The sequence below is a fragment of the Leuresthes tenuis genome, unplaced genomic scaffold, assembly GCF_036924035.1.
Source record: "Leuresthes tenuis unplaced genomic scaffold, fLeuTen1.0.hap1 SCAF_19, whole genome shotgun sequence".
In the NCBI taxonomy this organism is placed as follows: Eukaryota; Metazoa; Chordata; class Actinopteri; order Atheriniformes; family Atherinopsidae; genus Leuresthes; species Leuresthes tenuis.
In genome coordinates, this window is record NW_027325373.1 from 20,152,073 (window position 1) to 20,166,778 (window position 14,706).

The window sequence follows — 14,706 nt, forward strand, 5'->3', positions numbered from 1 at the left end:
GTGTGCATGCATGTGTAAGAGGCTGGCATTGAATGTTCATTTTAAATCGGTGTTTAGTTTTGTTCCACTTGTGTCCTATTACCTGCCCGTTTACAAGCTGATAATAATTGAATGGATGAACAACCAGAAACAGTGTTGGTTTTTAGATAAGTGTTGTCATGTTTGAGTTCTACTTTTAAGTGCCAATCCAGACACATTGCGCAATTTTTACCGCCACTATTTCTTATAATGCCTTACTGGAGAACAAATAGTTTTGAAGCTTTTATCAATTCAGCAAGTGATTAATCAAATTTATTTACAAAGATGAATTGCTTTGTCCCTGACCTCACATAAAAGGCCTATCAGTTTTGGAAAATTTAGAAGCTGATAAAAAAAGAGAAAAAAGCACACCGCATATTTACTTTTACAGTGTTAAAGCACATTTTGCGGCTTCCAACTCTGAATGGCTTCCAAAGTAATGAGATAGGGGCTATGACATCTAAAAAGAAAGATTATGGTGAGCAAACCACTTATCATATCAAGGCACTTGTGGATGACTAAGCACACAGACTGGTTTACACCCGAGCATGAGGCACAACAGAGGATTACAGCGTCAGAGGAGAGAGGATTAATAAAGAGCATGTCCGTGGCATCGAGACTGAAACAACAGCCTGATGCAATGCCAGCATGATTCAGAAAGTAGAAAGAAAAAACAAGTAAATCACTGCATCAAAGATGATACAGGTGAATGTTCTCCCTATTCTTACAACATTCTCTATTCATTAAATTAGAGTTTCCTTTACTGTGATTTTTTTCCAATTGCCCAACTGATAACAAAGGCATCTATATACAATAGGCCTCATTCTCTGAAGTGATCTGAAAGAATCATGTCAGAGCAAATGGTTGCAACAGCTGCTACATATTAAAAAAGAAAAAAAGAAAAAAGGCTGTCAGATAACAGAGCAGCTATAAATTCCCCTTGACCTTTTGTCCTGATGCTTGGTATTACACTGCCACACTAATTATCTGGTCTAATTTTCCATAGGAAACCCCCGACTCATTTTCATTCTATTTTGAAGCATAGTTTTGATAAATCTCTCCAACACCCAGCAAAATGTATTAAATTACACTTCTAACCCTTTTACACTACATTAACACTTTCTCTTTTTTTTGTTAAAAGGTGAATACACCTGGTAAAACAAGGTGACTGGCTGCTCTCTCTGTGCCAGAGGCAGCATGGCTCCAATGAGTGGCTACACCATGCATTTCAATCATAATTCCCAGGAACAACCTTTTATAGTTTTACAGTCAGAGAAGCTGGAATTTCACTCACAGTCTGTTCACAGTAACTGATTAAAGTAGATTATCCTTGTGGGGATTCACAAGGGTGGGAGAGATTTTCACCTTGACACTGATTGTGGCAAATCACAAACTAATCTGGGAAGGAACAATCAAGACTCATATTCTATAAGCTTTTTGGTCTGCAGTACCAAAGAGACAAATTGTCCCTGCTTTGTTGAAGAATTTGGATTTCAGTCTTCTAGTGTATCTATCTGCTATCTGCTAAAATAAATATCTTTATTGCACATCTACAATTAGTGCCTTTTGTCAACGACACTCATGTCGAAAAGGTTGCAAGAAAGCCAACTCTCTTTGTGATGTGTCGAACTTTTATTTATCCTTCATATGGTTTAAGAGATCATTTGTACTTCATCTGAACTTAAAATATGATCAGAAGTACCAGTTTATTGTGATCCCAGCCGCTTCAGGTATGTCATCAATTTTTTTTTCACATTTCCCAATGATATCGGAGGCAAATCCCTTGCCTTTCCTCCTGCTCATTTCCAGCTTGTTTTCATACCTCAGAGATTACCCCCACCAGTGCTAACACCCTTCCATTATGCTAGTTTTTTTGTCTGAGTCGTTTGAAAAGGAAAATTTCAGTACTGTGAACGATAATTGTATGTCTTGCAGTTGTAAAGCAAGACACACACCACCCACGAGGCCTGAAACAACAGTGCAACATTGAGGTCTGCACACAATTGCAGCATACTCTCCATTTAGTATACACTGTTGTGATAATCATAATGTTGCCTCTAAAGCTGCTGGTTCTTTCCCACCTGCGATGCCACATCAAAATGACTTTCACATCAAATATGGATGTGAGAAAATATCTCTATTTTAAGAGCCTCTTGCAGAAGACAGTTTAGGAATGTTTGGTGTCACTTTGCTATGCATCTATAAAGTGTACAACTTGATGTGGTTTACCAACAAAACAGAGTACTTCATGAACTGATATTTATTCAGAGTGAAAAACTACTACCCAAAGGACAAACTTATCTTTACTTATCCATTACCATGACCTCGTTGTAGTTCATACTCCTCCATCTAACAGCTATATTTTTCTACTTGTACTGCCTCTTTTGAGTAACTCTTCTGCCCATCTACCTAGTTGTTAGCTTCTGAGAATCCCTTCTCCAAATCCGAAAGAGAACAGTGTTGATCACCACGGGGAAAGGTAATACCCCCCCCTTTGTGTTAATGTTATACACTTTAAGCCAATCCGGTGTCATTTTGAGATTAGTTTGTAGTGTCTTCCAGTTCCCATTCCCATGCTCCATTACTTGTGTTGAGTGAAGATTTCTGCTTCAAGATTTTTTTCTCTGCTTTTCTGGCTGCTATTTCACCCTGCTCTCTCAGTTCCACCTCTTTTACTGCAGAAGCCCTGATATCCTGAAGGCAGTGACTTGCAGAGTGCTTCTGGAAGTCTCCCAAATGACTTATCCAATCTAAAATACCACCAGCCCATAAATCATATTCTCCACACGGCATGTTTTTTCCCAATAAATTTCAAAATAGAGCAGTACTCACTGAGAGGTTTAAGGAAGTTTGCACTGGAATCATCTGCGATCTCCCAATCGGATTTGTATCCCTCCGTACTCTGCTCGACCCGTTCCCGCTTCTCTTTGTGGCTAGACTTCCGTCTGTGGCGTCTCCTCCGGTGGAAGCTCTTAGGAACATTCACACCAATGTACACAGTGTGGTGACCTGTGACAGCACAATAGCAGCAATGAAGACCAGATTACATTCACAAGGTTAAAAAGGAAATTACATTTATGTTGAATAGGAGTGATCCATGTCTTCGAATGGCAGAGCAAAAACAATTGAGAACATGTGATCTGGTGTGTGATGAAATGTTTGCTGAACTAGTTTAATGCACCCCCCCCCCTCAGGAATCTCCTCTTCAGGAAGGAGATAAAACATTATATGACTGCCAACTACTTCCTGCACAGCAGCTTCGACAGGATATGATGATTTGTTGTCACAAGGAAGTAATCAGAGAGAAAACTTTGACAAATATTGAGATAAACTGACCAAATCAGCGCTGAAGCAACCACCTATCTTTCATAATTCAATAGCCGTATGGGTTTAAATGATATCTTTTACACTTCATGATGACCCGCCGTGCTGTCTTATGGAAACCAAAATTCACCTGGAAAAAAACAACACAAACCAACACCAGACTGCCATGCAGGGAAGCAAAGAGTCTGTGGCCCACGAAAAGCTTCAGACAATGCCAAGAATACTGCCGTGGTTCTCATTGTGTGGAGCCTTAAGTGGTGGTTTGTGAAGTATGTGAAATTCATGTGGGTATCTCTGGCTAAATTCTTTTGTGGTTTTAGCTGACAGCCAGCACTGGACAGGATCAGAGGGAACTTCTTGTGCAGAAACATTTGCTAAAGTAGATATCAACTTTTCTCATTGAAGGATATTGGATGCAGTATGTGTGGACATACCCAAACTCAAAATATGCACCAGTAAGTAAGCAATGAATCAGATTTTAATCAATGATTTTACCTTCGACTTCCTCCTCATCACATACATGCTTGACAGAAGATGCTCCTCTGTCCAAGATAGCTTCATCTTCCACTCTACAAGGCAAGAAGAAGGAAAGAGACAAATAAATGAACATCGGGTAGCATTAATTATACTTAACTAACTTAATTTAAAAGGTGTAATCTAACTCAGTCTCCACCATAAATCCAAATCCATCCTCTACAGCTTGTAAAACATGATAAAAATAAATCTTCAGATTAATTCAAATTCCAAACCCTCAGGCTATTACCTGATGCTTGAGGTAAGAAATTCCTTATTGAGCTCTTTACAGTTGCCAGATGAGAGTAAGGCAGAATTATCTCTCTTATGTAACTCCTGTTAACATTTGACAGAGGCATAAGAAGAAAATACAAAATATGACCACTGGGCGTCACAGCAAATCTCAATGAAAAACAAAAAGACAATATATTTGGCTGATAAGGGCAAGCTAACAGACTTTTTCCAAACTTGAGGCATCATGACCTACTTTCCTTTGATCATGCCACTTCAAGGTTTGCTTTAATGTTGGAAGAAACGAGGCTCCCCTTGTCTAGCAAAGTGTGGAGTAATCAAAACTACAGATTATGTCGCAAAGCCGGTAAAAAAGAAACTATAATTGGCATTTCTTTATGCTAAGGACTACATTTTCCATTTAAATATCTTGGAAGTTTTAGTCTATCAGAATAGTTCTGCTGCTAAGGGCGGTGGGTTAGTGTACAAAACTGCACAATAAACAAAGTCAGGAAGGATACAACTTGTTCCTCCAATTGCTCCACAAGCTCATCTAAATCTTCCCTGTGGATATGATATCTGGCCCCGAGAACAATAAATGTACAAGACTGATAGCAGACTGATTGCTGCTCCAAGATCAAACAAACGAAGAGGAGAAGCCGCGTTTGGTGCCAAATGTGCATGCAATAGTAATGCAGTTATCAGCATGTGCACCCTCCTTTTGTTGCCCATTGCTACTTAAAAAAAAGAAAATGGCTAAGTTCCCACACCGCATTGCATGGAGAGGGTCAGTGCTACAATTTAGCTGTAGATGTCTTTCGTGTCACGCTCTGCTTGTTCTCTGTCTTCTTTCCCTCTAGGACACACTGTACTGAAAACATCACAGTTTCAAGGAGCTGCTTTAGTCACATTGTTTTCTTTTGTGAAGGCTTTGCTTGTGAGCAGTGACACATTTCAAATGGCAGAGACCCACTGATACCTTTGAAAACAAATGGGTTGGGCCATTTTAATTCATTCTTGCACACATATAGGAAATTCACTTCAGGATCTTTCAGGAAACACAGCTCGGTTTTGCCGCGTTTACCTCTGCAACAGGTAGGCAAGTGTTCGTGAAACAGTGTTCATGTGTGTGCACGGAGGCAGGTCATGTAGCACGACTAGGGGGCCTTCAGAAAGCCATTCACCACACAGGAGACCAAAGTAAGCTCATGTTTCAGGTTTACTGCTAGCAATGGAGCAATGTTAATCACTCCACACCATGGCCTCAGACAGGGAGATCCTAATGATGAGAAACATCCCCAAGATGCAGCAGAAGACTTCAGCATTTCTCCTTGAATGTGTGCTACAAGACAGTATTTCACTTATATATAAAGTGGGGTGTTGGAATGACTAGAAAAAGCATGTTTAGGTGAAATGGGGATAAACGACTTTAAAGCTGCTCTTCAGTGCTATTCAGCAAAGTCAAAATTACCTACTCAAGTTAAACTTAGTCAGCAAAATGCAAAACAAAAACAAAATGCATTATCTTGTGCATGGTAGAGAGAAGAATGTTCCTGTGAAGGCAGGAAATCTTGATCTTGTCGTTCATTTCCTGTTTGGACTACTTGTGTCCGATTATAAGAAGAAAATGGCCTGAAGAAGGACAGAGCGATCCTTCTGCATCACTATCCCAATGAAGAACTTCTCTCTTTGCAACCTCATGAGGCTGGATAAACCTGTCAGTACATGAAGAACTAGGATCAGCTGCTCAGGATCAGGGATCATCCCCCATCTCTTTACAGAGTGACGCACCCAATCCCAGCAGCCAGCCAGGTTTATCATGAGGGCAACAAGTGTGACAAGCAGAACAGTGAGAAGTTATGGGCCTTAAAGGGTTCAAATAGATCTTGTGGGTATCAAATGAATAATCTTTATTAATTATTAATTATTATTAATCTTTGTAAACAGATGAGTTTGAATTCAGTGATTTGCAAAGGATTTTTAATTCTAGAAAATGTGAAAGTTTCAACTTCTTTGCATTTTTAATGTGCAAGGAATTTTTGGTGAAAGGACAAAACTCTGTTCCATTTACAATGACTAAAAATTAAATATGAAAATATCAACAATAACAATTACCAAATAAATACACTCGTTAAGAAGGTAAAGTATTTTTGTGGAGTTTTGAACAGACAAAGACTCGTATTTAGGGACTTTTATGCAACAGGTGTCAAGTTTGCTTTGACTTTTGGAATTTCCTCCAATGACCTGAATGAACACGGAAATGGATAGATGGCCAATTGCACATAACTCAGCTTAGAAGAGCTTATTATGTTCCAGGTCGCACCCAGAGAACCGTCATGCAAGGAAATGAATGGCACATAAAGAAAAGAAAAATAGTTCCCTTCCTGTAAACCAGATGTCACAATCTCCAGAAAAGACAAAGAACGAGGAATTAAGTCTTGTTTTTCATAGTTTCTGCAAGAAGGGCAGGGCAAGATACCGATACAGGTAAAGTCACTACCGGTCAATTTCGGTACCTCTCTTTTTCACCGGGTGACACTATGGGCCTTTCAGCGGAACTCTGATGGAACTGCCCCCCCAATTCTAAATGTAAGCCTTAATCCTTATGCCCACAAATAGACGATGAGAAGAAACTGATTATTTCCAGGTTCTGCCGAAGACAGTGCATGCAGACTTTGTGAATTTCCACATTTGATAGTAACCATGACGCCTGATTTGCTACGGCTCTCGCATCCATTGCGCAAGACAGACGCACACGCTCGCCCGCGCTGAAAATGGATTTAAAGAGTTTCAACTCTTAGAGCACGGTCTGTGAGGCATACACGCACTTTAATTCACAAGGATGCACCGCAGAGGATATCCACCACTGGGCCTGCGCTCTCTTTCTCTCCCTAATTGATAGTGACAGGTTCTTGGAAAATAGATTAACGTCCTTTCATAGCCACAGCGTTGCGGCAGCAGTGGCTTATGGTGCCAAGTTTATAACTCGAATGGCTGAACACGTTCCATGTGATTACTACTTTAATTTATTACACTACTGTTTTCTCTCGGTTGTGACACATGACCCAGTAAACCAAGCGACTGAAAGACAATTTACGCACTAAAATCTCCGCTTATACTTTAAACGCATCCATTTTCTTATCATCCAGTTGACAACATAAACTATGCTCTAATTTACATCCCTACACCTGGTCTGTAAACTCTCTACACCCCTTGATTGCAAGCGTCCGACATAACCAGTTTGTAGTCTCATGAATAATGACGAGAGGTCGTAAACTTACTTGCTCTTGTCGGAACTCATGGTGACAAATTCCTTCTTTGAGAATGTGATCAGTCTGGGTGTCCAGCAGTTGTCCTCTTCTGCTCCGGTTGCGTTACCAGCAGACTGTTTCCAAATCTTCACCTTCTCTTGCTGTCGCGCTTTTAAAGCGTCTTAAAGTAACAAAAGAAGCCGATGTGTCGTGGCTATCTGGCTGGGATGATCTCTTCGACTCTACAAATCCAACTCAACATATGAAACACAATCTTCATATCTAGCTGGACTTCTTCGGCTCGTGCAGCAGTAACATCTTGAAGAAAGTTACCAGTTGGAAGCGCGTGGAGTCTCCGTGTGCTGCGTGTCTTTTTCCATATTTTAAGTATCATCCCTCCTCCTGTGTGACGCCACCAGGGGGGCGGAGGTCAGAAAGTAACTTCTGGGTGGCGCACAAAAGGTTTCAACTTGACCAATAAATCCTGTTCTCCAAGAGATTTCTCCAGATCCATGAAAAAAAAAAAAACCACTATGTATAAGTATATTAGGACCATCTAAAATAACTCGGATCCGTTTACATGATCACAATAACTCAATTTTACAATTACACTCAGGTCATAGATATTTATGTGGGATATTTGTTATGCGACACCAAATATAAAAATTTGTGTTTTACTGAAAGAAACTAAGATATAAATGTTCTACCTTCATATATATACACACACATCGATTGAATCAAAGTCTTGAAGTTTCCCCTTGGAGCTCTAATTAAACATCAAAAGTGAAAATCAAAGCAGCTATTTCAGAGTTTTTGTTTTTTTTCTTAAATCCTATTGGCACTACCAAGTAAAGGCAAGCTGAGAAGTCAAAAATAGCTGACTGGCTGTAATAAGAACTGGCGACATCTTCTGGAAGAGCTGTAGAGTAATAAGAGAGGTTGAAAGCGAGGCCCAGTATGACAATCATTCACAGTATTTCAAGTTTATTGTCTTTAATACAAATGGACAATTAATACATCATCATGTGCACTCATGTGCTATATATTATAGATAGATATAACAGATTAGAAAAAACAGCAATACATATTTAAAACCATCGCAAACAATAGCAATCATTGTTGAGTCATTTTAACATTTCAAAATATCCCATGAAATTTCATTCGGAATGGGCACCATCACCTGGTTAAGTTTACAGCGTGCTCAAGAACTCCTTCACCTGAAAATGAACACAACAGAGAACCCGTTAGCTTTACCAGCGAGTACAAACGCAGCAACTTCAAAAGAATTTCACATCGTTTCTTTTGTCCAAAGCATTGTGTGTGCAGTTTCTCCTGCTTATGAACTAAGAGGAAGTTAAAACTCATGTTTACCATCAACATGGAAACCACTGAGTAAGCATCTATCTGGACCTTACTTTGCATGTGAAACCCAGCGGTGTTACATCATAGAACACACTGCAGAGACGCATCCAAGGTGGGTCCCTGAGTTTTTTGTGCGACGCATAAGATTTACTATGTCTGGAAGCAGCAGGGAATCTTACATTTTTTGTAAAAATGCACAGTCAGGAGTGGTTGGATATAACCGAGTACATTTATTAAAGTGTTGCTCTTAATTACAAAAATAAAAGCTTTTGTACTCGTGTGCATTTCAGGTGGTTTGTACGTCAACCCTTGATGTTTGTCACGATCCGGGATCATTTAAAAATATTCGAAACCATTGAGTCTTCATAATTGTTCTTGCTCATGACAACAGATCAGATACACAATATTTCCTTTTTCCACTGATGAACTGAAAATCCAACAAAAATCCAGTGCTGGATTTCATCGAGTGTTGGAAATATCAGTAATGGTCAGATTGCTGAAATACACTAAAAGATACAAACTAGGTGTGCGTCGGGGCTGGATAATTAACATTAGACGTACTTAATTGGGGATCGTAAGAAACAAAACCCAAACCTAGAAAAGCAGTTTAAATCCTTATAAATTGTAGATGCTCGAGGAAAGAACAGAGAACAGAGGTGAACTGGACAGTCACTCACCTTCTCAATCATATCAGCACTCTTTAAATCATTTCCTTTAAAATCCTCATTCACATCCATTGTCAGGACTGGAACATCACTGAGATACTCAAACTCCATGCTGTGGGCAGAGATAAGAGTTTGTGCAGTTAGTGATGTTCAGCCATTTAAATCCATTTACTTGTGAAGATTTAAATCTTTAAAGATGAAGGCAGTTTGTAAGGAGAAGCTGTGAACCAAAAAGGCAGGAGGCAGCGTCTGGCCTGATCTCACAGAGTGTGACGGATCAGATCTCATTTCAAACTGCAGTTAGAATCACCCCCAGGTTACTGCATTAACAGTACAATAACTAACATGTTGTGATGACAAAACCTCCTGGTTCTTTTCCATAATGTAGACGCCTATTCTTCCATTATGCAAACATGTCATAAAAGTGTGTGCGTTGACTCACGTCATTGTCTTGTGCTGCAGCCAGCTCTCATGTTTAAAATGGAGCTTCTCCAGATACTCCAGAGGGATGTCTTGCTCTTCCTGTCTGCCTCTCAAGTGTAATCTCTCCAAACATTTCTACACACACAACAACAAAAAAGGAGGAAATTCTTTACTTTTTTTGGTACAGCAATTGATATTTTCTATTGATTAAAAACAGCATCTCCATTTCAATCACAAGATCGTTTCATTTGGACATCACTGAATGGGAAGGCGGCTAAAAAAACCGGGGAAACAAGGGTAGGGTACCTCTGGTGAAGCTCTGAGGTAGATGATACCGTCCAGCTCGATGTGCTTGCCAAACTGGTTGTGCAGCCAGCCGTGCCAGTCCTGGTAAACAGACCATTCAGTCTCATTCAGGCACTCACTCTCGTACAGGTTGGCTGCAAAGATGTACCTGCGACATGATGAACACAGGAGAGGGAACGTCATGAGACTTCATCTGGAAACTCAGTCTATTTCTACATCTGTAATCCGTGCCATTTATTATTACTGCTAGACCCATGGACTTTATGGTCTGAAATTACACACTGTCGAGATGATGAAGAAATGAGTCAATTCTTGCATGAAGAGGCTGCAATTCAGCCACCTACTTCCAAATCTTGGAAACCGGAGCAAAGAGGACTACCATCAACGGCAGAGCTCCAGCAACAAATATATACATATACATAACAGTAGCTATGTGCTAACAGAACAGTACGTGTTGGTTCATTCATTCTTCTTAAAGTATTGGTGAAATAAAGACATAATGCCTTATTTAGAGGCTGCATCGTCCCTGCCCTGTTCACTCTGTTATATGGATATACGGATTATTTCTGGTTATTTGGTTATTTCTAAATAGCTTCTGAAGGACGCCGACTTTCAAAACTGTTTCGACTGTTCTCAGTGAGTAGATAAATGTATTTCATGCCAGAAATAAGGTCCAGGTTTAAAAATACCGGAGTTCCCCTTTAAGAGACCGTTTGACTATGATAAAATCATCATTTCATGTAGAAATTATGAGGGGAAAAAACAGAAACAAAGAAAAGCTAACTTCAAGTTAGCCTATAATAAAATCTAAGAGGAACATTTCAGTCTTCAGTGAAACCAGACTTTGCTCACTGGATAACTCCTGTTGAGATGAAAGCAATTTTCATACCTTTATGTCAGTTTTAGCCGAGGTTAATAAGCATGAGAGCAACACCAGTTCCCTTTAATGTTCATACTTTTCATTAGATTTAGATCATGTCCAGCTTTCTTGCAGATACCTGTCACTGTAGATGGATCGCTCAAAGAACTGCACGGGGTTTTCAGCCTCTCTGAGCTTCCCATTGGCTGATCTGATCTGGGCCCGCACTCGGCTGATGCAGGCGTAGCTCTGGAAGGTGTAGGCCCACCTCTCTGGCTTCTCATACATCATCTGCAACACGTTCCCCCCGCTCCTCTGGGATGTGGTCAGCTCCTAGAGCACAAGATTCAGGGTGTGTGAGAAACATCTACCCTCAAGATTGAGGATTAACCCAGTTTAGTATTTTTAAAGAATCATAGTTTATTTTTTAACCCAGGCCGTCACAATCATGTAATCTGAGCGGAATAATTCCAGTTAACTGTTACTCTTTCCTGTTCATTTCATACTAATTTTATGGCAGGGGAAGTTCAAGATAAGTGGCAGTAGGGCCTTTTCCCACCACGCCAGTTCTCCTTTTTAATTTAAAAACCTAAATGTTGCCACTATAATTAAAATCCCTGACATTTAGATGCCTTTCTAAATGCAGTTGGTTGAACATTATGAGTTAATCACCTTAAGATAGACAGCTGGAGGCATTAAATCATGACAGAATAGAGCACAAAAGGTGGAAAAGAATGTGATAAAATAAAATTTGAAAAAAAAAAACAAAAAAAAAACATTAAGGATAATGATTTCCAGGCAGTTCAAATAACTGTAGCAGGCCTAGTGTCAACACACTCCACGACTATGTTCAAATACTAAAAGAAATTTAGATCAGACTTTAAAAATGACACGTGTAATTAACTGGTAACGCATTTCATAGCATCTTGATAGTTATGAGCAAACCACATGAACAAAGATCACGTTTCATGTTTCTTAAACCCAGTTTAATTTCAGAGCCGTTAAAAATATCAAATAATTACCCATCAACTGGGTGAATTCATGTGATCTGGGCCCAGCTGAGAATAGAAACATTTAAAACACTTGAACAAACCGGTGGCTCGCTGGTCTTACTTTTTTTTTTTCCGCTATAGAATAGACAGATCGAATGTTACGGTCCACAACAGGAGAGAAAAAAAAGGGCTTGTAATGAAATTCAAGACTTTAATAAATACTTTTAAAGTTTGTTTTTAGAAGAAACTGAACTCAGGATTTCTTTAATAAACCCTGTTGCTTTGGAGGAATATCTACTTACTTAACATGAACTTCAATACTTCGGTCGACTCGCTCCAAAAGTAATATGTGGGTTTGGGTTTCAACCAGCGGAGGACAGACTCAAGACAATTGGGAAATTAGTTTTGTGTGGAAGAGGCTCACTTTAGGCGTTTAAGCAGCATTAGGAGTCGTTAGCCAGCTTTTTTAAAACAAAGCAGAAGCAAGGAATACAAGCTATCCAAATCATTTTTCATCAGTAACTTGATTTCCATCTACTGAACATGGTTTAAGTTTGGTCTTTCAACATTTGAAGCAAGTCAGCCCAAAACTCCCTCAGTTGCTATTCAAACTCTGTAGGTGATGCACAATGACATTATTTTTTTTTTTCAGTTTCTTTGTTCTAATGGGTGCTTGTAACAAACGGAGTGATACAAACTAAAACTAAACAGATACTTTGCATCTTTGTACCACCAGCAGAGGGCGCTATGGGTATAGCTGTATGGGTCAGAGAAGCCTTGTTGGGAGACTCCTGATCATTCTTCTAATGCCTCAACGCTATCCAATTACGCTGCACCAACACCACTCTGCACACGTTACAGTTTTACCATAAAATCATGAAAGTTGCTTTTGGGTGATGCTGTCCAACTGGGTCATTATTGGAAGAAGTGAAAATACAGATTTTCCAAGCAAGCTAAGCTGAATGGATTCAAGACAGAATCCTCTGTGGAACAAAGAGCCTGTGCACCCCACTGCAGTCCACTTTTCAGTACAACGACCTAAATGTGAACCCACCTGACCTCACTGAGGGTGAGGCACAGGCATGCAGCTGTGTGGGAGGTTAGAGATGTTTGCCTTGAGGATGGCATGTGCAGCTCTCCAGAGGGGGACCACCTGTCTCCCTGGGTGTGTGGTGGTGGGTTTACAGCAACCAGTGCAGATATTTAGACAGATAGCAGCTGCACTCTAAATACAGATGAAGACTTCCGGAGTTGTCTTGACATGTTCATCTGGCTGGACTTGTGCTCAGCCGGTTTCCGCCAGTGTCCTTGAGGGGAGATTTATCCCCGACATAGAGTGGAATCTTCTCTCGAAACTCGCCGCCATGCTTTAAACAGTCAAGAAACCCGCTTTTATAGTAGCTTGTGTGAGGCAACAGCACATAATGCTGCAAGTTCATACCTCAAAGTCGCTTCCTGTTGTTTGGACATTGCACCACCTGGCGATTGGCTCTGGTACCACCTCCCACTCCGCGCTCTCCTGCTCCAAAAGGCGCACAAAGGTGGATTTGCCCGCCGCTGAACGCAAACAATGCAGAAATTCAGTTCATTGCCACACAATGCAGGGCGACAAGCTGCATGTGTGTGATGTGGGAATATTCTCATACGCAAAAACGGGGTAAAGCAGAATTATAGACTTCTTGAATTTGGCGGCAAAGCTCACATTTAAATGATCACTTGAGGCTCACCAGTATTGGACAGAGATGCCCTTAAAAGCACCTGCCAGGTATTTTAGTAGTTTACCTTTCTAAGCTTGCTTTGTTTGATTAAATTTCTCCTCAAACTCCACTCACCGATGTTCCCCTCGATTGAAATGCGCTTCATTCTCCTCTCCATGGAGTCGTTCATGGGTTCGGGGCAGGGTCTCTTTTGATTAGAAGGCATCCTGTGAAGCTCGATAATTCTTAATTAATTGGAGCGGGGCTGCAGCTGCGAGCGGAGACGGCTCTTTGTTGTTTAAAGTTTGGCGGTTGTAACGTCAGGAAGCAGCCGCCTTTATCCAGGAAGCAGCGGCGGTCACGTGTCTGATGTGACGTTCAAGGCAAAACGCTTCTAAAGTTTTAGAGAAGTCGAATCCATTTATTTTATTAAACCTTTTTATTCGTCTTTTGTATACTTCCTTTTTTAATCCTATTGCCATTTTAATTGCTTTTATGAGTAGTCCATTTAACATTTTAAATCACATCTTCTTGCATTGTTTTTGCTTTCCCCTCTGTTAAAGCACATTGGGTTACGCTTCTGTTTCAAAGGTGCGAAAAAAAGAGATACACGCACAATGTTGGTTAAGGTGGAGCTATTAAGCTGTAAAAATCAGGATTACTTAAAATACAAATATGGCATCTATTGCCAAAACCACGCCGCTGTTGCTTCTAAAACCATCACTTGAAAAGTCTTGTAGTGTGATAACTAACGTATGAGCGCTGAAAAGAAGTTGTTTTAAAGATGCATGAAAAGATAAAGTTCCTGAATGTTGTTGTGATAGACAACTCACGATGTGTTAATAATCTATCCTGTAGACAAACCGGATAACTTCACTGCCACTTTGTGGCTGTCTGTAACTTTACTACTTTTTTCCCCTCAGTTCTTAGGCAACAGTAAACATCATTCTACTCCGGTACTGGAGTTTCAGAATAAAAGCATAGCATAGAACATCATAGAATATTACACGTCAACTTCCAAAAATAGAAACAAAAATATGCAATTATTTGTGGGTGATTATTAGA

General features: G+C 40.1%; 2 protein-coding genes across 4 annotated transcripts in view; both read right to left on the reverse strand.

The window, feature by feature from the left end:
• Positions 1-7,728, reverse strand: part of LOC140276603 (electrogenic sodium bicarbonate cotransporter 1-like) — a 31,257-nt gene extending 23,529 nt beyond the window's left edge. For all 3 annotated transcript variants that reach the window (XR_011909042.1, XM_072371365.1, XM_072371364.1), the window contains exons 1-3: positions 7,368-7,728; positions 3,838-3,911; positions 2,851-3,027 (exon numbers count right to left, since the gene is read on the reverse strand). Coding sequence is in view for 2 of the 3 variants with exons in the window: in XM_072371365.1 (XP_072227466.1) it covers positions 2,851-3,027; positions 3,838-3,911; positions 7,368-7,387 (271 nt within the window). In the remaining variant the exon portion in view is untranslated. The remainder of the gene's footprint in view (positions 1-2,850; positions 3,028-3,837; positions 3,912-7,367) is intronic.
• A 675-nt stretch (positions 7,729-8,403) lies between these two features.
• On the reverse strand, positions 8,404-13,974 carry dck (deoxycytidine kinase). The gene is made up of 7 exons (XM_072371626.1): positions 13,777-13,974; positions 13,386-13,501; positions 11,092-11,285; positions 10,094-10,241; positions 9,807-9,922; positions 9,377-9,476; positions 8,404-8,554 (listed from the first exon to the last, which is right to left on the reverse strand). The coding sequence occupies exons 1-7, from the start codon at positions 13,865-13,867 to the stop codon at positions 8,528-8,530; spliced, it is 792 nt and encodes a 263-aa protein (XP_072227727.1). The 5' UTR covers positions 13,868-13,974; the 3' UTR covers positions 8,404-8,527.
• Positions 13,975-14,706: the final 732 nt, after the last annotated feature.

Coding starts and splice junctions, on each gene's coding strand:
- dck (XM_072371626.1), bottom strand. CDS start 13,867: ATGCCTTCTAATCAAAAGAGACCCTGCCCCGAACCCATGAACGACTCC. Junction 9,923..10,093: donor ACCTCAGAGCTTCACCAGAG/GTACCCTACCCT, acceptor TTGTGTGTGTAG/AAATGTTTGGAGAGATTACA. Junction 9,477..9,806: donor CTGCAGCACAAGACAATGAC/GTGAGTCAACGC, acceptor CTCTGCCCACAG/CATGGAGTTTGAGTATCTCA.